At 47.4% G+C, this 21,226-nt stretch overlaps 1 protein-coding gene across 7 annotated transcripts in view; it reads right to left on the bottom strand.

The window, feature by feature from the left end:
- Window positions 1-20,452, bottom strand: part of ARHGEF33 (Rho guanine nucleotide exchange factor 33) — a 30,746-nt gene extending 10,294 nt beyond the window's left edge. For 2 of the 7 annotated variants that reach the window (XM_017726691.1, XM_017726690.1), the window contains exons 1-9: window positions 20,080-20,451; window positions 14,441-14,596; window positions 11,088-11,137; window positions 5,525-5,689; window positions 3,781-3,902; window positions 2,798-2,940; window positions 2,180-2,239; window positions 1,362-1,577; window positions 597-726 (exon numbers count right to left, since the gene is read on the bottom strand). In XM_017726691.1, the coding sequence (XP_017582180.1) occupies window positions 597-726; window positions 1,362-1,577; window positions 2,180-2,239; window positions 2,798-2,940; window positions 3,781-3,902; window positions 5,525-5,689; window positions 11,088-11,137; window positions 14,441-14,462 (908 nt within the window). In that variant the 5' untranslated portion in view covers window positions 14,463-14,596; window positions 20,080-20,451. Of the gene's footprint in view, window positions 1-596; window positions 727-1,361; window positions 1,578-2,179; window positions 2,240-2,797; window positions 2,941-3,780; window positions 3,903-5,524; window positions 5,690-6,612; window positions 6,717-11,087; window positions 11,138-14,440; window positions 14,597-20,079 lie in introns of those variants that run through there. The other 5 variants (XM_017726692.1, XM_017726693.1, XM_017726695.1 and 2 more) reach the window with 5 other exon arrangements.
- Between the last annotated feature and the right edge of the window lie 774 nt (window positions 20,453-21,226).

The raw sequence follows: 21,226 nt of genomic DNA on the forward strand, positions 1-21,226 counted from the left end.
GCATTCCTGTGTGGTCAGCACAGCCTTGCACATGTATTATTAACTCCTGTGGCTGGAGCACTGGCTGCATCGGGGGGTCTTTTTGGCTGCAAGTACCCTCTCCAGCTGGCTATTAATAAAGTGTTTTGAAGGCTTCTTAGGCTGGCTTTGCAATGCATTGAGTAGCTGAGCAGAATTAGCAGCACTAAAAAGCCCCAGGCAGTGCTACTGTGGCTGATTATGCAGGACCATGGTCCTGAGCCATCCCACTGAGAGCCTGAAGGAGAGCTCCCCAGCTTTCTGTGTTGTCCCATTTGTCAGGCCCTTTCAGGAGACAATCCACTGATGCAGAGCTGGTCAAAATGTGCTACTGCCTTTCTGCCACTTCACGTTGATTTCACCCAGAATCAGAATGAAGATGGTGGACAAGATGCAAGGGACAGGCAGGAAAGTCTTTAATGACTGCAAAAACCTCCCAGTGCCTCCAGTTTTCAACTAGAAATAAACCAAGTGTTCAAAGATCTCTGTGTGGATGAAAGAAAAGTATGTGAGGGGATAATGCAGAAATAATATTGACTGAAGAAAACTCCCCAAAAGACAGAGAGCACATCAAATACCTTCTCTCTTTGGTGCTTCTTTTCACATCTGGCCCTTGCAGTGTGGCCTTGATCTTCAGGATTAGGGACAGGTTGATGACATACTTCCTTTCTGACTCCAGCAGCTCCAAAGCGATGTTCTGCCTTTTGGCTTCCAGAAGATAATGGTTAAGTTTAAAAATAAGAGAATACTGACCTCAGGGACAGCTGCATGTTAGACTGGTGAACTGACAGTGAACCATGAAAGGAGAAACTTGTTTAACAGTGATATCAATGTCTCATCTTTTTGTGTCTTCTTTCCCCAAAATGTAAAACCCCATCCTGATCCTAGAGCATGCCCCAGACATGACTAGAGCCACAGTTTGCTAAGAAAGCTCTAAAGCAAATGTGTTTTTCCTATGAATACTGAATTTTTCTAAGAATAACAAAACAAGCAGTCAAAGGCAAAACAACTCATATCAGGGTTTCCCATCCTGAAGAATCCCTGCAGAATGAGAAGTTGTATTTTTCACCCACTTAAGTAACTACACTGCTGCAATCCCTTCAGTACTCTGAACCTGACAGGTCTTGAGAAGGAGAAGGGCTGTCCTGGGTACAGAGTGGTCCTGTCAGTCACACAGCCCAACAAATACAAAGGCCAGAGGTCTTGGAGTGTGAGGCCCTGAGAGATTCCCCTCTAGCAGGAGAAACTGGTCTGTGTCTCCCATGGATGCTGAGCACCAGCCAGCTCACACCAGGCATGGATACAGCTTTGAGCCTCTCTAGCCAGAGTTTTCTACTCCTTACCAGCCAAAGAGGGTTCACATATTATGTTGTCTGCTGAGCTGTATCTGCTCTGGCCCATGTCTTTCCCTCTCTCCGGTTGCTCTTTGGAAATGTACTCATCTCCCCAGTCCTTGGTGTCCTTGGGCTGCTTCCATACTGTTGATGGCAAATGCATTTTTGACTGCCCCTCTGTTGCCAGGGGAGGCTTGAGGCTGTCATCTGTCTCTATGCCTGCTCCTGCAATGACAAACAGGTCTATGGACTCTGACATCTCAGCTGACTGATTATGCTGCAGCAGGCAGTTAAGCTGTGTTTCCATCCATTTGAAGCACTGGAAGGTGGATTTGGAGCATTCCTTGTGCTTCACAAGGGCTGTAGCCTTGTAGAGTTAATTTACAAAGGAAGGGTAGTTGGTGAGCTCTTCAGCAGAACAAGGTTTGCACTCTTCCAGCATTTATTTTCAGGCCAAATAAGATCCAAAGTTAGACATAGGTTAGAGAAGAAGAAAGACCATCTCTTCCCAAGGGGGAAAAATGGTGCTCTCGCTATTCTTTGTCACATCAGGAAGCATCAATTCTTCCTTTCTGCAAAAGCACTTAGAATCTGAGAAAGCAAAGCAGAAAGGCTTTCTCTGCCAAATCCTTGGCATTGACCATCAAGGACACTTCAGGGACACAGGTTTGCCCTCACATCTCAACTGAAGTATGAAAATGGAGATATATGACAGACTGAAAGACATCCCTGTGAAATGCCTTCCCTGAAAGCATTTTTTCAGTGCAGTAAAGCAAGCACTCTCTTTGAATCGTTGTCCTGTCTTTTGATGTTTGATATTTTCTTACCTGGGCCTGCTATGACTTTCACACCTCCTTCTCCCATGGGCATGATCCTGGTGTCAGACACTGTTGAAAAACAAAGGGAACTTTAACAGGAGAAGACAACTGTAGAGCAGGCTGCTTCCTGCCAAGCCCTGTCAGTAGGGTTAAATCCTCCAGTCTTTCACAGTTTTGCTAGGAAATCTGATCTCTGCCTTTGCTGACATTTAAAATGAATATATTTTTAATATCTTCCTATCTGAACAGCAAGAGAGTGACAGACCAGCTTAGACCCCCAAACTTAGTTATAGAATGAAAGGCTCTGGTCCATCACCTTTTCTTTGATTCCAGCTTTCAAGTGTTTTCCTCATCAAGGTGTGTTCCTCCTTCCTGTGCCCCACTCCCTCACACAGAAACAAACCCAGGACTTTTATCAAGAGCCCCCATTTGGTTCTGTATCTGTGCCAGTGGCACTACAAGAACGAAGATCCAGCCTGCATCCCTCTCCGTGGAGGAGGCAAGAAATGGCTGTTGACACAATGTTTGCAAAGCAGATACTTCCCAAACCCAAGTCACCCTAGTGAGCTTTTCCTGACTTTTTTCCTGAGGGAGGAAGGCACTGCATTTGCCTGTTCTGTTTCCTACCTTTTTCGTAAGTCACGTTGTGTAAAAGACTCGTAAAATCTTCACTCATCAGCACAGGTTCTGGGAGGTTGATGGATCGAAATGGGCTGCCCTGGAGAGGTGTTGGCACTGTCTGTGACCCGTGATCATCCTTCTGTGCTCTTCTGTACAAGCACAAAGAAGGAGGTGGTTGGAAAGTCTGAATGCTACAGTTGAAGCTCCTACACTACATTTGTGGCCAATACTGTCAGAAATAGGACAACTCTAGCAGAGACTTTGATGGAATTGGCAGTTCATGAACAATGTTCTGGAAATAACTTCCACTGGCTATAGGAGAAGGTTATTTCAGATCAATTCTTTTGCAGAGCATGTTTCATCTAATTAAATAGCTTAATTAGCTGAGGGGCTAGCCTAGATTTGCAAAGTGTTTGCATCAAGGCAGCTGTATAGATTCATGAGCAAAACTCTGTTTTCAGAAGGAGGCTAATTAGGCCCAAGCTGGACAACCATCTGCTTCATCACAGCATCAGTGTGGCCCAGCAGTGTGCAAACATTCTCTGGCTCTGCTCAAAGAAGAACAGGCTGGTGACAGGAAAACAGAGCATGACTGCACCATCAGGAGCCCACTGAGTCCTGCAAGCAAGGAAGGGGACATTGCAGTGCTGTTGTCTGAATGGTGGGGGCTTCTGACTTTCAACAGTGTTAGTGCCCCAACATGCTTTTAGTGGGTCTGTGTGTTCCACCAGGCCCTGGTTTTCCAGGGAGCTGCTGGGGGCTGTTTTGTTGTTGGAATCACAGTGAGGTGCTAGCATTTTTCTTCTGTCTTTGCTCTGTGGGGTGTGTGTCTAAAAGCCCAGGGTGAACTGAAGCATTTCTGGTCATAATCAGGGTTGATACACATGTCCAGCCAGGAGAACAATTAAGAAATTATGCTATACAGAAATGAACAAAATGGACACCACTGCTAATTAGCATTTTCAGCACCTTGGAGTTTGGGCCCTTACTTAGCTTTCATTTTCCGTGATTCCCGGCGCTTCTCTTGCTGCAGCTGCTCAATTTTCTGTTGCATTTCCTCCTGCTTGGCACTGATTTCTTCAATCATTGACTTTGCATCGCTGAGCTCCTCCTGAGAAACAGGCAAAAGCACAGCATTCCCAGGGTGCCCATCAGGCTTTCGTGGCACAGCTCTGAATGCTGGCTGGTGTGCACTAAAGGTGCTTCAGGGTGCTCTGGGGAGTGGCTCTGTGATCAGACACTCTTCCTTTGCAAGTCCAGGATGTGTCACACGTGCCATGCACAACATGGCATGCCATGGTGATCCTTAATTCTACAGGCAACTCACCCGAGCCAGCGTGGTGCCACATGCTCAAGGCACTGATGGGAGATCAGAGACTCAGAGCTTCATCCACTACCAGCTGAAAGCACTGGGAGGACTCCTGCCCTTAATGGCATTTGGAGGTGGACCTTAGGGATCACATTTCCCTCTGCAGTTTTCCAGCATGTGTATTCACATGTTGCACTTGGTTCAGATCCCAGTGTGAGCACTCACATGCATAAGATTTTGCCAATCAGGCCTTGGATCTGCCCTTTTAGCCTGGTTTCCTAAGGAAATGAGGCCCTCCATATCCTCCCTGTCCATCCTCCCTCAGGCACTTTCAGACAAGCCTTACTCAGATGTAGAGCTCTGATGCACGAAGTTCCTGCAGGTTTCATAAACGTGAGCAGCAGGGTTGAGGAGAAATACTCAAGAGTTTCATGTAAACCAAGGGATTTCCCCCAAGCAAGGAGGTGGCTTCACTGGGAGCTCAGCATTTGAATAGCCAACATGGGCATGGGGCAGAGGAAGAGCAGCCTTTGCCCCTTCTGTTGCTTGCATAATTCTTTGCATCTGTATTTTAAATCTCTTTTCCCCTACGACAATATCCTGGATAACCCTGTGTCTGGTTGCTCTGAGACCTCTTCCATGATGCCCTCACCCTGTTTGTCTCCCTTGCTCATCTGGCACCAGGGGCTCCTTTTGCCTGGTGCCATCTGTCTCCCTGTCACAGGGTTAGTAATGGGCTTTTCCAGTAAGCAGCCCTCTTTAACTTCACAAGGTATTATTGACTCAGCAAAACCCCATGGGGAAAGTTTGCAAGAAAAACAATAAAAGAGTTCCTCTGCCTGCCTCGTCACAGGCAGTCATCCAGTTTCTGCATGGAGATGCTGGCTGGACCAAAGTGTGCATCAAGCCTTCTTGCTAGGCTGTCTCTCTAGCCCTTTGTCTTTATCCTCTTGGGCCAGATCAAACCAGGCAGCACTTCCTCCCAGCCATGTGGAAATGCGACTTCAAAAGGCTTTAGGGTTTTGTGTTAATTTGTTGCTCCCCAGTGGCTCTGGTTCCTGCAGGAAACGCAGGAGACCTGACCCAGGAGAGGTGCAGGACAGTGGCCCAGCAGTAGCCCCTGAACAGGCCATAAACCCATGGCATGTGCAGCCTAGAGCAAGGGCTGCTTGTGCCCAGGTTAGCTCCCAGCACTGCCTCATGGCCAGTCAAGAAGGCTCAATAGGCCAGAGTATGGGTTACTTTCGGGCTGGAGCAGTCAGGGGAGACCCAAAGCCAAAGGAAGTATCCCAGGTGTATCCAAAACAATTGCCTGCTCCTTTTCTTTGCAAACAGGAAGTATTGATGGAGGCAGGGAAATGCTTCCCTCTGCCACACAAGCTCACATGGAATGTATGCAGCCTTCCCACAGGTCACACTCCTACCTTGAACGTGTTGAGGGAATTCTTCATCTCAGCCACCTTCTCTTCCATGGCACAGCGGCAGCTCTTGACCTTCTCTTCCAGGGCATACTCTCCATGCTGGATCCGTGACAGCTCCTGCATTGCTTCTGTGAAACCCGCCTTCAGCTCAGAGGCTAATGCCTGCAACTACAGCAACCACAAACACAGTGGGTTCAGTCCCTCCTCCCAGGCTCAGGTGTTTGTGTCCCCGAGGGTCTCTCAGCTGGCACAAAGGCTGCATGTAACCCATCCTGTAAGGTGCTGTCCTCTTTCTCCTCCTCCTTTCATGGCTGGGAAACATGGGGAGAGGTTTGGCCCCTGCTGCAGCCTCCGTACAGAGTAGGAGGCGTTTGTCTTGGGCAATCAGTGCGCCCCTTTTTTAGACTTTTTTTAAAAACTTTTTTGAGTTTTTCCAGGCTCCCTGGCAGTTTGCAGCCTGTCAGCCTGTAGTAGGAGGACAGCCTGAAACATGCCAAGAAGGCTTGCAATAACAGCAGCCAGATTATTAATCTCCAAAGCAGCTGAGGAATCAAGAAAGTGTCTGGTTTTGAGCAAGTCCTCCTCCCACATGTGCTCGTGGGGCTGGCACTTTGCCCACACAGGTCTAACCCCTCACTCTCCAAGGGCTGTGGAGAAGCTCTGTCCTTTGTCATGGGCCCTTTCCATGGAAGGAGGCAGCTCTAACTTGTGCTGGAGAGGGAACAGGAAGTTTTCCCCTGGCATACAGTGATGCTGTGCCCACTCTTTTTTTTTTCTGTCCCTAGATGCCCTGGTGCTGCTGGAAGAGCTCACCACCTAAGCTGGAGACAGCCAGTGATAGCCAGGTGAAGCAGGAGATGGACTGGGGCAAGCCAGGCTGGCAGAGCAAGCAGACAAGGCAGGTGTGGAGGTGGGCAGTGAGGGGGGATCAGCGACTGGCAGAGGGCTAAGCAGGGAATACCCTCTTGGGAGCAGCTCGGGCTGGTGACCCTGAACTCTGCCCCCAGCGCTGTGAGCGAGGCGCTCGTCCCGCCTGCACAAAGCCCACAGCGAGCTCGCGGCCCAAGGCGCTTCAGTACAGAGGTTTTTACCTTTACAACAGAAATTCGGCCTAACATCTGGTTATAAACTGAGTCCAAAACGGGAGCACTGGTGGTAAGCGGAGAGCCACCCCGGGAACTCAGGCGCTTGAGTCCTGCAAATGGAGCAGAGATGGCTTCCGATACCTCGGGGCAATGGCATGCACCAGCCTCCTCTGGTGGACACTGGCAGTGTCTTTACAGAGGATGTCTGCCTGCCATCCCCACTCCTACCCCAGCGCTCACCCCACAGCCCCCACTCTGATCTGGCTGGACACACATTTCCAGAGTGCCTGGGTAGGAGGAGTGGGACTGACAGGAACCACAGGCACTAGGACAGGGTAGATGGGAGCAGGAGGCTGAGGACATCTTCCCTCATCAAGATGACAACCCTGAGTCCCCAAGCCAGCTGGAGCTCCAGACCCCTTGGCTCAACCCTTTCCCCCACCCCTCCTGGCCACATTGTCACCCTGACCTGTGAGTGTAGCCTGAAGGGTCAGAGGGGCTGCTTAGGGCAGACAGTGACCACACTGCTTCTGATACCTCAGCCCAGATGGTCGTGGCATCATCAGACATCCTAACATACGTGCCTGGAGAAGGGGGAGGGAGGGTTATAAAGTACTGCGACTGTGCGAAATGATAATATTCCCATCCCTGCTCACAGGTGCTTGACACACTTCCCCCTGAGCTGACGTGGTACCAAGGCACAGTCTGTCTGCCAGGCTGCATCAGGGCTGGGCATCACACACTGCCCTCCAGGTAAAAAGGGTTGATTCATCAGATCTGTCCCTTCCAACTGGAATGTGCTATTCCATTCTCTCCTATGCTATCCATTTTAGAGATCTGCTTCATGATGGAGATATCACAGCCCCAAGTCCTGCTAGCAGTGGAGCAGTCCTGGAGCTGGTCCTGGAGATAACAATATCTGGGGAGAATAAGCCCAAAATCTGCCCACAAGCATGGCCATCTCCTCCTTGGATGCTTCCAGAAAGGGGATAAACTACACAGATCCTTTGAAGGGTATGGGGATGGGAATCATTGCTGATCTTGAGGTTTCAGACTAAGAACTTGCAAGGCATCAGCAAAAATGGACCATTGCAGAGACTTTGGTCTCCACGTGCACTGAAATGCTCTATGAAAGCAGAGTTCAGACAACAAAAAGAAAGATTCGGATTAGAGGCTGGACAAAATATCCTCTGCATCTAAGAGCAGACAGTGTTATTTTGGGATTTGCTGCTGACCAATCTCTGCTTTTGCAGTGACAGTGCTAGCTTAGTTTCTTTGTGTGTCCATCTCAGTGCTCCAGAGCCTGGCCTGAGTCTGTCCTGCCCCATATATCCTTCCTCAGCCCCATGCAGCTTGCAGTGGCTATTTCAGACACTGAAATGCATCCTTGTGTTGCTGCTTGATGGATGAATGCAGCCAGAAACACCAACCAGCCACAGGGCTCGGATGATTGAACAAGAAGTGCTGAAACCCTGAGCAGGTAAAGGTTAGCATAGAAAGGAAATACATTCTTGTTGCATTGGATGCAGGGTTGATCCAAAATCAAGTGAAGTGGTGCAGGAACAGCATGTTATCTTTAAAGTCCTGCCAAGCATAGTGTAGCTATGGATTTTAGTTTGAGCTCATTTCTAAAAGCAAGCTTTAGAAAACCATCCTTTAAATCCCATAAGCTGTTAAAACAGATGGAAGCCATTGAAGTATCAGGCCCTGCCCATGTCTTGCCCAAGTGACAGGGCTCTGTCTGCACAGGGATGGCTTATGCCTACAGGACCAGAGAGGTACTTCACAGGTTTGTGACCCTCTGAAGACAACTCTGTGTTTCTAAAGTTTCTAAGTGCAACACATACCAAAAAAGACAGATTTTATAATACAGCAACAGTTAAACTGTAATGTGTTGCCCTGGCTCACTTATTCATGGGAGTAAAAATATACCTTAACACTTAAGTTGTGGAATTTAAGAAAGAACAACTTAAACTGAGCTAATGCCTAGAGGATAAATTAATCTGCACAGTCATAGGGAGTCCTTAGAACCTGTCCAAGAACTATTCATAAAAGGGATTTAGGTACCTAAATAATTTAGTACCAGATGCAGATTTCAGTGCCTGTCTGCCTTTGGAGTGGGGCCCTCAAACCCAACAAAGCAAAGCAGTGAGGCATCCAGTGCCATGTGCCTATGGTAGGTTATGTCTTTCTTGGGTCCCACGACTCCCATTTCACCTGCTGCCCTGATGTTTTTCAGCTCTGTGTGGAAAAACCATGCTGTTCACAAAGGGTGCACAGGACTGGTGCTGCTTCCCGGATCAGAGGCAGCAAAACTGCAGTCTCCTCCATCTCTTGGCGGGTGTCAGCAATCTGAGACATTTGTAAAAGATAACGACTGTTCTTGCAGCCTAAATTTTGTTCAGGCTTTGAGGCAGCCTAGGGAAGATGGTTGCGGCCAGCAGATGGAGATGGTTTATGGAAGGAAGGAGTGGGATGGAAAGAGGGCAGCAGAGCCTTGGTGAGCTAGGTCACTGCCCTGGCTGCCACTAAAAGGATGAGAGGGAGCCCTTGCTTTCCTGAGGACCTGTGTCCCCACAGGTTTCCCCCAGCACTGACCAGGCTGTCCAGGCCTCTGTCTCCACAGGGATGGCCATTTGCATCTGCCACCCTTGGCAGCTGCCTAAGTCCTTATACTAGGACAGGACCTGCTGTCTGGGACCTTGAGCTGAAGCCTGTCAAGACCAGTAGAAAACAGGCTCATGATAAAGGAATACTGCACAGAACAATTCTGCTATTCCAAATATATCCTTGAAAAGAGTAAAACTACCTGTGGCCATGAAGTACTGTCTGTGTTACTTCCCCCAGCCTATCTACTGTCCATTATTTTGCACATATTTTGGGACTGGTCTGAAGAAGTAAATAGACATTGCGTCTCTCAGAAGAGGGCTGCCTGAGGACACTGCTTGAAACCAATCTGGCACAAAGTCCAGTGTTTGCCACAAGCCCTGGATCTGATTTTTCTGAGTTGCATGATGCATGCTTTTACCAGGAAACAACTAATTTTTAGAACAGTTACTAACTCCTGTATTTAAGGGCGGCATTTCTACAGCCAAGCATTAGGAAGGCTTGCAGTGCCTCGTAGCAGGAAAGCAGCAGAGCTGCAGTGATTTACAGTGGTAAAGAACCTGTCCCTAGGAGTATATCCAGCATATATATTCCTAGGCAAGGATGGTAGGAATACAGTCAGAGCAGCAGAGTAAGTACACAAGAGAACAATGAAGGTACTTAAAGGGGGCTGCAAGTACTTATCAGCCCTTGTTCCACATCTGTGCAGTCCCTTTTGGTAACTGCATTGTCCATAGTGCCTTTGCTGAAGCAGAAGGGAAGAGCCAGCAGGTGACTGACATTTAAGGATTCATTAAGGTACCCACGTGTCAGCTGGAAAGCAACATGTGTGCATGGTGTTTCCAGCACACGGTGCCACATGCATGTTGGATCCACTGTGCTGGGCCCTTCAGCAACCCAGCCACAGCTCCTGCTTAGAGCTGCCTGCATGGGAAAAGAGGAGGAGACAAGAGAAGTGCTGGGTAGTTCATGGAAAGCAGTGCCTTCTCCACTTGCCATGGTGCACTTGCAAGCCATTATGGACATTAGTTTTGCAATGGTGACAAGGGAGGTCTCAAATAGTCTGGATTTCCACTTCAGGGGTATGTTTCCTCTTTCAGATTACAGTTCCATATTGAACCAGACCAGGGATTAAAGTGCTTAAAACGCTGTCACATTTCCTGCAGACTGGAAATGCGTAGGAAACATCAATGTGGAAAGGCTGAAACTGCATCTTACAGAAGGGATACTCCCTGGGCTGTGGTAATAGACAACCTTACAGCATCTGTGGCATCCAATTGCAGCAAGAATGTCAGCCCAAAGACAGGCTGCAGAGCTCAGGAGGAACTGATCACCAGGGTTTCCAAGCTTCTGGCTGGGAGGCCACACAAAGACATGCAGAAAGACTCACACTCTGGCTGGTCTGGATTATCAGGCAAGAGCACCCCATGGTCTGAAGAGCTGGGAGGCTGCCAGGATAACCCAAAGCCCCACAGAAGACACCCCTGCCCCATGTCAGTCAACAGATCCTTGCTCCTGGGACAGTTCATCAGGTTTGCTGAAAGCTCATCAAAGCTCAGTCATGAAATCTCCCTCCAGCCCAGTGAATTGACATTCTCTAATTGGTGCTAATGATGTCAGTTGCTTAATTAGCTGAGCTCACAAATCATCTATCTAAATACAACTGGTTGTAAGAGAAATTTTACTGAAAGGTCTTTTAAGATGAGGCCCAAGATGTGTGATATTTATCCATGCAGTGTGCACATTTTGGTTGCCTTGTTCCTTGTAAATGCCTACATTTTTCCTTCAACTTAATTTAGCTTTTTAACTACTGTTTATATATTAGTAACTCTTTAAACTCTTGGAGTTATTTAGGGCATTTTTCTCATCTTTACCTGGGAAATCTGTGTTGCAGGGGTACTCACGGGCACACTTTCAGTCCCTCCTGTGGGAATAAAGAACTTCAGTCAATTAAAATGACTTATAATGGCTGCTATAAATAACTGGAGCAGAGGGTTTGAAGTCCCTCTTGAGGAACAAATCAGTTTTAAAGGACTCAAGTCTCACTTTAGGAGGTCTGAACACCGTATCATTTGTAAAATAAACTGCAATTATAAAATAGGAATGACTCACCTAAATTCAGATGTTAAATTCACCTTATTTGCTGTCCTGTGTCTGGCCAGAGTTGATCCATGCAAGGAAGTGAGAAAACTTGTATGTGCAATTAGGATTAAATTGCTCCCTGTGAAGTTTAGTTCTGTGTACCAGCCTTAGGTAACAGATTTTTTTTTGTCCTAAAGCATTATTGATCTGTTTCTCTACTGAAACAGTCAATTTTATCCTCTACTATATCTGTACATATTTCTATTATCTCCACAAAAGGCAAAATACCTTATCTGTATATTTTAAGTTCTATTTTGTCACAATGCAGTCCGAGCAGTAATCATGACTTTTCTAACCCCACAAAATTACACCTTTTCATTGGTTTCGTCATTCCTGGGGGTTTGTGGTATGGTGATCCCACTGGATCTTCTACAGCTTAACATTTCTGAAACAGACTTAGCTCATGGAGGAAATGATATTATTTTGCAGAAGTATTTTGGACACTATTTCTAGGCATTAATCCTAGAATCATGGAATCATTTGAGTTGGAAGGGACCTTTTTAAGGTCATGTAGTCCAACTGTCTTGTGCAGAAACCTTCAGCTGTCCAACAGAAATCACTGCTGGTTGTGCTGCCATTACACTTTGAGGGAATTGCAGTCCAATGGCCATCATTTTATTCCCTCCATCAGGCTCCCTGGCTGGACCTCACTCCCAGAAAACACCATGCTACTCTGTTCCTTGTCTGGATTGCCTCCTCTTGGGAATGCCACTTCATGAGATGGGTTTTCTCTTGCCTCCAAGGATTTGCCTCACTCATCTCTGCTGTTAAGTCACAGACATGGCCAGTAACCCCATGCCCAACTCCAGGAGAAGCCAAGCTCCTTCTTTCCATGCTGGCTGCAGATGCTCGGTGCCTTTCCAACCCGGGCCTTTAGGACCACAGAAATTCAATCCTGTAGAGGCTGGAAAAGCATGCAGGGAGGACTCTGCACAGTCAGACAGTGGAAAGTTGAAGCCTGGAAGTCAGAGCTATACAAGGCATAGCTCCATTCTGATTTCTTTACCCCTGAGGGGGAATGTGGGTTACCAGCAAGGACACCTATGAAATGGCCCTGTTCTGGTCTCTAGGATTTGTCCTGATTCAGAGGAACTTGAGCAAATTCCCTGATGACTTGCAGAAGAGAGAGGCAGAGAGGCTGTGTGCTCCTCTCTGCCCATGTGCCATTTCCTGCCTGTGCTAGTGGCTCTCTCAGCTGTGGGGTTGGGTAGCTGGGTTAGACACTGACCCTCTGGGGAATACCCTCTCATGCTTCCTCCTAGGGAAAACAAGAAGCAGCAGGCTGATTGGGAGAAGTAACTGTGACTCCAAACTGCCAGCTGTTTGGGGTCAGAGCTCATCAGCCAGCCTGCACCAAGTCCCACATTTCAACTTTTAAATTACAGGTGTTTTTCATCTTCAGCTTTGGCCCTTCTGTGTCTTTTGTTTCAGATTTTCTCTGCAACCGCAAGATTTAGAAACCGACCACTGGCCTGAAGCTTTCTCATGATGCCTGGAGCCGAGGCCTGAAAAGACAGCCTGTGTGTACAGTGACCCTCCTGAATCATGGAAACTGAGGCCCATGCCTGTCCTGTTGGGCTCTTGCTGTGGGATAGTAAGGACTGACCCAAAAAGAGCAAGAGGACATGTTTCTGAATTAATAGTACAACACAAACCCAGTGCTGGCAGGACAAGGAGATGCTGTTTTTACAACATGGGTGGGTGTATTGAATGCTGAGCTGTGTGAAGGACTGGAGGTGTCAGGTAGAAGCATAGATGGGGACAGAACAAGGAAGAGCCTCCTCACATTTTCTTTGGGTGTCTTTCAATCTGATATATAACACAGAGGGCCTGACCGATGTCCTGCAAAAGTCTGTAGGGATCTTTCATGTGGATTTGATTGCAGATCAGTCTGTAATGTCCTTGGATATACTCACAGCAAGGAACTGCTCTTGAGCAAGACCAGAACCGGGGAGAGGATCACTGCTACTGTGACTTTACCTCCCACCTTTGCCATGAGCACTCTCTGAATGTACCCAGTCAAAACCCAGATCCTTTCTATAAAGTTGCTGCAAAGAGCTGAAGCAGAGGAGGCTCCTCTCAGTCTCACTGTGGGAAACGAGGGAGTTTGTGGTAATCTCCCAATTTCTGCAGTGAACATCTACAGCCTATGAGGGCATACCAATTAATTGGAAAAAATCCCTGAGTTAATTTCCTTTTCAGCCTGCTGTAGTGCAAGGGCCTAGGTACACAGACCTAATTTCATTAAATTAGAATAATCATAATAATAATAGGGAAATTAACTTTTCTGTTAACTATGCCATGAATAGTGGCACCACCAAGCATCTTTTAAGAAGGAAAGAGGTGGTCCAGTCTCTCTCCTGAGCTGACAGCTGTGGACGCTCCTACAGCTTCTCCCCCTGCTCATAGTTTCAAGAGTTCCTCACCATATGGACACAGTGTCTCTGAGGTGGCAAGGCAGAGCACAGTGCAAGTGGTTTGGGGTGGAAAGCAAGTACCACATTCCTCTGAAAGAAGTCAGTAACCACTAAACCCCTGGATTTGAGCTTTGCAGACTTTCTAGAAGTGCAGCGAGCCTTAGCAAGGACTGATTGCATGCAAGCAATGTGGCCTGGATACGTCTTGGTGCTTGCAAGACTGGGACAGGTGCAGATATCTGGGTTGTGACACTGACACGAACAAGAACCCCTCACTACAAAGCACATGGGGGAGAGAAGCAGATCCTCGTCACAGCACCCTCACGTAAAACACAGCTTTGGACAGTTAGAAGTCTCTACATCCTAAGGCAGAAGTGGGGCACAAGAGGCAAGAAAAGGAATGACTTCCCACAGTGGACGTCACATATGTTACAGGAGTATTTTCCAGAGAGGAGAGGGAGATGGTTCTAAAATAAGAGATAAAAATGTCAACCCCCAGATATTTCTAAGAAACTGAAAGTACTGAACATTTGCCCACAGCTGCCATGCCATGGCTGAGAGGTGCTCTCAGGGAGCTGGCTGCTGGCCAGCAGACAGGTCCTATGAGAGCACATTTCTCCCTTGCTGTCTTTCATACTAGCAAGAAGTGAAATAAGAGGATGCTTTACCTTCGTGTTTGTTTGAGTCCATGGCTGCTATGGGGTGTGCGTCCTCGCAGGGACTCCTGTCCTCACTCTGGAGGGCTCTGGCTGGTCACTGGGAACATCCCATGGCTTAGAGCTGCCCACATGTGAGCCCTGGGGGGGGGTCAGCTGATCTGAACCCTGAGTGCAGAAAGATGCAGAAAGGGTTTATTGAGCAGAGCTGCTCGAAGTTCAGACAACAGAGAAAGGAGGAGGGATTTAAGAGAGAATGAAGCATCCTAAAGATCTGTTTGGGTTCACAGTGCCTCCACAGAGCGGACGCTGGTACAAACACTTCCCTCCCAGCCCATGGCCATTTGTGCTTCCATGGACAGGTGACTAAAAGGTTCTATGTAATCCCACAGAGACTGTTTTCTCAGCAAGATACTTCCTGTATGAACTGACTCAAAATATGCTGTAGTTTGAACAGCACATGAACATCTTGCATGGGTGTTCTGCATCAAAGAGCCAGCTTTTTGCTATGCAACCAGTCACCCAAAATGTGCTTCAGACCTGTGTTTGGGCCACAGTGATACTGCCTTCAGAATGCTCCTGCACAATTCTGCCAGCACTTTAGGAGGCACTTGTCCTGCTGTGCCTGCTTTCTCTGTCCATTGCCTTCCTGACTGGGAGACACAGGAGTGCTGCAAGGCACCTCGATGTGCGGAGGTGTGGCCTCTCTGAGAACCAGGGACAACAGGGCATGATGCTGTGCCAATCCTGAGGTAAAGCCCCTCATCACTCACCTGGTATTGGGATTAGGACCTTGATGCCTGATTAATGACATGGGCAGAGACACAGAAAAATGGATTGTACCAGCTCACACTTCTCTTATCAGCATGGGCCCTGCCCCACATCCACATTTCGCCTTCCCAGGGTTTGCTTCAAGTCTGCTTTCATCCAACCTTACTAGGAAACTAAATGTGATTTAAGACTCTAGAATAACCTCCTACCTTCATTCCTGCCGGACATAGCTATGCCAAAGGCTGATGTGAGTCAGCCTTAACTTTGGTAACAGGACTGGAGTGGCCAGCGTAATTATGGCAGAGAACTCTGCTGGCACAGCTCTGCCAAGAGGGCTCTGGTGGTTCAGACAAGTCTGGGGTGATGCTTTCAGGGAAGTAGGCACAGAGAAAAGCACATAGCGTTAAACAGATGGGAGAGGTGCAAAATATGCAAGAGTCCTGGGTGGCTGCTGGAAATCAGAGCAGAAGCAGGTGCAGTCAGCAGTGTAGCTTTGGGCCCCACACATTAAACCTGAGAGCTTTTGAGTGTGGAATTCCCAGTGGAGGAGGGTGGTGTCACTATCAGTGCCACAGAATACCCAGTTGGCCTCTTGCTGAGGGTGTTGTGTGGACTGAAAAGCTTCCAGCACAGTGCTGGAGGGACGTGGGTTTAAGCATCTTCTTCAGATTGAGGGTTAATGAAAAGATAAACTTATCTGTAAGAGAGCTGTTTATAAGATCACTTGCTAAGAAGATCCACTGACTTCTCAGGACAGAGGATCCCTTGGTGAGGCATGTGGAAAACCTGAGCAAAGGCGAAGGGACCTTTGAAGTGGGCTTTGTACAAATAGGCTGGGAAAGGTTCCAGGTGAATGCCTGGTTACAGTGAGATAAATCTTAAGAGTTTGTTACATCTGTTTTCAATCAGCTGATAGTGTAACAGTTATATTTTTTGTTCTGAAGACTCTTTGAGTCATTACAGAGTTTAGATGGGCAGGGACCTCTGGAGTTATCTGACTCAAAGCTAGACCAGGTTGCCCAGGGCCATATCTAGTCAAGGACTAAGTATGTCCCAGGCTAGGGAATTCTCAACCTTTCTGCGCCTGCATCCCGGGGCTGTACTGCTCCTATGAGGAAGAATTTTTTCCTTATGGCCAATCAAGGTTTCTTTTGTTGGAGTTTGTGCCCATGGCCATTTATCCTTTCACTGTGTCTGTGAGAAAAGCCTGGCTGTCAGGACTACAACCCCTATTAAGTAGTTGAGGTGGCTACAGAAGTCTCCCAGCCTTCCTTTCCCCAAGCTGGACAAACCCAACTCACTCAGCCTCTCCCTCTATGCGCTGTGCTCCGGCCTTCTTCAGCAGAAAAAAAAAAAAAAAAAAAAAAAAGAGATTTCTCTTTTTCTGGTATTAGGTATTCCAGAGAATGACAAGAATGTTAGTTGTTTTTAAAGCAGCTAAATCTCCTCTCTAGAAGTTTTGAGGAAAAGGTACTTAAGTGTGTGTCTCTGAGCAAAACAGACTTATAAATTCAACTTCAGTAGTAAAGTTGTTAAAACTTTGCTTCCAATTTAAATTTGTCAGCACCATAGAAAATTCCTGAGGCTTTTGTTATTGGGCTGTTGAACTAGGACTAGTGTGCTTAACAGAGAACTGGTTTTAAAATTCAGAATTGCTTTTGCAATGCTGGCAGAAGAGGAACAAATAGGAAAGACAAAACAGATATGAAAGAAACATGAACTTCCTCTGTTTTCCCTGAAAACAATGAAAACAGCTTTTTGCTGGACTTTTATTTATTTATTTATTTTTAGCATGTTTTTGCCTATTCTGTTAAGGACATGTCTAAGCACAGGTTGTGTCCTGTGCAGAGCTCAGGAGTGAGTCTTTGAAACTGGGACACCGGGGATGCCGCCATCCCCTCCTGCTCCAGGCAAACCAGGAGTTTTGCTATCTGACTGCACTGCAAAGTAGGTTGACCTTGGTTAAGTGGGTCCAGAAAATCTTACCTGTTTTACCAGAGTAACTGTCTTTGTGTGTCCTCTATCTGCAGCCTGCAATTTCCTGAGTTACCCCTTGGTTCTTTGTCACATTAAATAATTGCATTAACATTGGCTACTTTGCACATTTAGGGCTCACTGCTGTACTCGGAGAATATGTAACATCGCCTCTCTCCCCCTGGTTCTTCTGAATTGCTGAATATAAGGAGCAAAACTGATCAGTCCTTCCTCATCACTGGAACAGAACATGAACGTTGCCCTGGTTTGGAGGCAAGGTTTGTTCTCTGTTCCCCCCCGACTGCGGGTGGGGAAGCTGTTAACACTGTCCTCACCAGGGACCAGGATTTCGGTCAGCCTGAGCCGGCTGAACAGTTTCTGGCTTGTGCCTAAAGGGTGCAAAAAGGGGTTGGAAAATAGAATAGGTGTTTAGCCCTAAGACCCTGGATGTGGGGTGCTTGGTCAAATCCTACCTCTGCTGGCAGTTTAGGACAAGTCCTAAACTCACAAGAGAGTCCAGGTGAGCAGGAGCCCTTGTATGGCTCTAGTTCAACTTCCTGCTCAAATCAAGATTAATGTCAAACTAGATCAACTTCCTCAGGACTCTGTCCAGCTCAAGTCTGGATATTTCCCATACTGGAGTCTTCACAGCCACTCTGGGCCCTCCAGTACCCTGAAGAGGAATATTTTTCCTTACACCCAGTCAGGGTTTCCCTTAGCTGCAGCTTGTACCCACTCCCTTTGATGCTTGAAGTGGCCACCTAAAACCAGAGACTAGACAAGAATAAGGGACTAAAGGTAGGTATTTATTTGAAAGGCCTTCAAAGGTACACCCTGGGGAGTCCAGAGGCTACTCCCAAGATGGACCCCAAGTCACGAGTTCTTCACACTTTCCTAAGTTTGGTTCATTTGCATATCAGGGTTAATTTTCCAATTAAAACTTCAGTTAATGATGTAACTACCCCACGTTTGCCCTCCTCTTAGTTTATACATTTGGGGTCTAGGACAATCTGGGTGTCCTTGGAGAGCAAGCTTGGAGAGGCTTGTTATGTCTAACCAGCATGAGAGAACAGCAGCTAACAGGCCACAAGAAACTTCAGAGTTATACACTAGGCAGTACAGGATTTGAAAAATATAAAAAGTTAAAACCTAAGGCATCACCTTTCACTGTGCACCGGTGGGAAGATTCTGGACTCCATCTTCTTTACAGCCCCCTTGAGGCAGTGAAAAGCTGGAGAGGATTTCCCCCTTCATGTTTTTGTCTCAGTCCTGAGCAGTCCCACACCCTGTGTGCACATACATGAATCCATGTGCACATCAGCAGCAAGTGCAAGCCCTCCATGAAGTTCCTTTTCTAAACCACTACCAGGCCTCCACCTGTGGCAAATCCAAGGTTTGCCAGGCGTGCCAGCCCACCACAGGGTAGTTCCCTCATCAACAAGGAGATCTTACTGTTCCTCTGCAAGCTCCCCACCTGACATGCTCGGTGCCCAGTCACATGGAGCCATTCCCAGGCTGTCTTGCCCTACCTTCAAGCGCATGACCCTCCTGCTTTAGGGACAAGGAATGCCAAAGACATGTTTGTTTCTTCAGAGCTGAGCACTAAAACTCATTTACACTCCTGCAGCTCTCATCTAGTCAGAATAATACCTCCAGAGCAAAGCCCAGAGAATAATTTGAAGGTTTTAAAGCCACCAGATTCCTCCATCATGGCAAAAGGATGTATTTTCCCCTTTTGTTTCTACCTCCCCTCCAGCAGCCAAATCTGCTCAGCCTAAGAACCAAAGCCACCTCTGCTGTTAGTGATTGCCATGCTGCTGGCCACTGGTGACCAGCAAAGAATCCTGCCCCGGGGCCTTGCATGAGCAGCTGGCACTGTAGCCCCTCCTGCCCAGCACAGCAGCCAAGCTGTTAACAGAGCCTGGGCCAGCACCCACTTCCCGTGAGATCCCCGAGGGAGAAGGGATGGATGGATGGATGGATGGATGGACGGACGGGGAGGTTGCAGTGAGCTGTGCCACTGAGGCAGCACCAGAGTGGGCTTCCTGCACAAAGCCATGCATGGTGCAGAGAGGGGAGGCAGGTCCAGCAGCCTGCACTGCATCTGTGTGACCATGCTCCCCCTTCCAGTGCTCCCCCCACATGGAATGGCACAACTGGGGGAGAGAATCAGCTGTGCAGAGGATCACAGATCAAAAAGACTGAGGGACTACACCAAGATTCAGCATGCAAACAGGCAAGGTTCAGTAAAGCATTTACAGCCCAGCCTTGGTGCACAGCAGTTACTATTTGGCTTCCTGTCCCATTCTGCTTCTGAAATCATGACATGGGTAATAGTGCAGGGAAATCCGTGTGCACTTTTGCTGGTTCAATTGTTAAGCATCCACAGTTTTCCTAAATAAATGTTTGGGATCTTCCTGGTGACTGTCTCAATCCTGCTGGCTGAGATTGCTGGCTGTTTTAAATATCCCACTTGGAGAACAACCCCCAGTCCTCTAAAGAGAACAAAAAATCAGTTATTTACTCTCATCATTCTTGTACTTTGTCTCCATCTAACTCTAATGCACTTGTCATCCAAATAAGTCAATTCAGCATGATACTTCAATTTAGCTCTTAAATGGTGAGAGCAAAAAAGGTCCTTTTAAACTGGTATTTTAGAGATCTCACTATAAATGCAGCCTAACAAGATTGTCCAGCACCCTAAGAAGCTAGATGTCCATTCAGAGTCTTAGAAGAAATCAGCTGAAAATAACTGTGGGCACTGAAGATGCAAAACACTTTAAATATCATTTTTTGTGCTGCACACACAATATTAATCAGTTATGGCTCTAGTTTTTTCCAATAATATGAAAAATGGCATAATTAACCCCACTCTTCATCCCAAGCCAAATACATTTTAAACTTACCCCAGGCTGGTTGAAGATCCTTCAGCACTGGCAGTTGCTAGAGTTGGGAATTAGCACTGTGCAAGAAAGGAGAGAGAGAGAGAGAGAGAGGAGAGCAATGGTGGCTTGACATTTCCCAGGATGGGACTGTCACATGCTAATCACTGATTTGAAACGCAAGCATAACAAAAGCCTTCTAATTATATAATCTTCGGGTCACATCCTCGCATGCCCATGCAAAAACCAGGACTGTGCACTTGGAAGAAGGCGATGCAGAGTTTCTGACTTTTTAATTAGCATTGCACAGGGCTGGGGAGGGAGGGCAAGGAGCCCTGGGAAGTGCTGGCAGTGGGGACCATGTGGGGCCATGTGCTGGTGTGGCCGTGCTGCTTTGCCAGGCTCAGAGGATCTTAAGTACCTCCTGTGGCACCCAAAAAAGACAGCCTCCAGTTGGGGACAGGGAAACGAGACCAGCTCCTCCCTACCTGCTGACACCCTGGCTTTCCTACGGATGCCAGGGCCAAGAAGGTGCAGGGGCCAAGGGCAAGGTTGCCAAAGTAGCCAGGGCAGGGGAGCAGCAAACACCAGCACTTGAGTATTTTCTGTTTCTTGCTAGATGACGAAAAATTTTCTTCTGAGTAAAAATAAATAAGGGCTTGGAGTGCGAGGAGCAGCAGCCCTCCACACCTGCTCCATTTCTTCCCTAAGGAGGATCAGCCCTTCACTGGAAGGCTTTTTTCTCCAAAGAGCATCAAGGAAGCATGTGGAGAATACAAGTAACCCAAGGCCGGGGCTGTCAGGGCAGTGCGTGGGCCAGTCCACTGAGGTACTCTGAAGCATAAGAACAGGAAGACATAAAGGAGAAGGCACAGTAACAAAAGGCAGACTAATTTCTCCCTGAAAGACAAAGATCTGCTTCAAAGATACCCTCTAGGCAGAAAACCTGAAATGTGAAACTGCACAGCCTAAATCAGTATAATTGCTGTGCAGCACAGATAAATGCGGAGCCCTAGCAAAGGAGCTGAAAGGACAGGCTCCTAAATTAACAGAAGCTCTCTGGAAGATGCTGCTACCTCTGGAGTCAAGGACTAGGGACAGAGGACACTTTTTTTTTTTTTTTTGAGCTGACTATTTCAGAAGCAAAACACAAGAAAATCGAACAGAATTG

This window comes from Corvus brachyrhynchos, unplaced genomic scaffold (assembly GCF_000691975.1).
Source record: "Corvus brachyrhynchos isolate BGI_N302 unplaced genomic scaffold, ASM69197v1 scaffold312, whole genome shotgun sequence".
In the NCBI taxonomy this organism is placed as follows: domain Eukaryota; kingdom Metazoa; phylum Chordata; class Aves; order Passeriformes; family Corvidae; genus Corvus; species Corvus brachyrhynchos.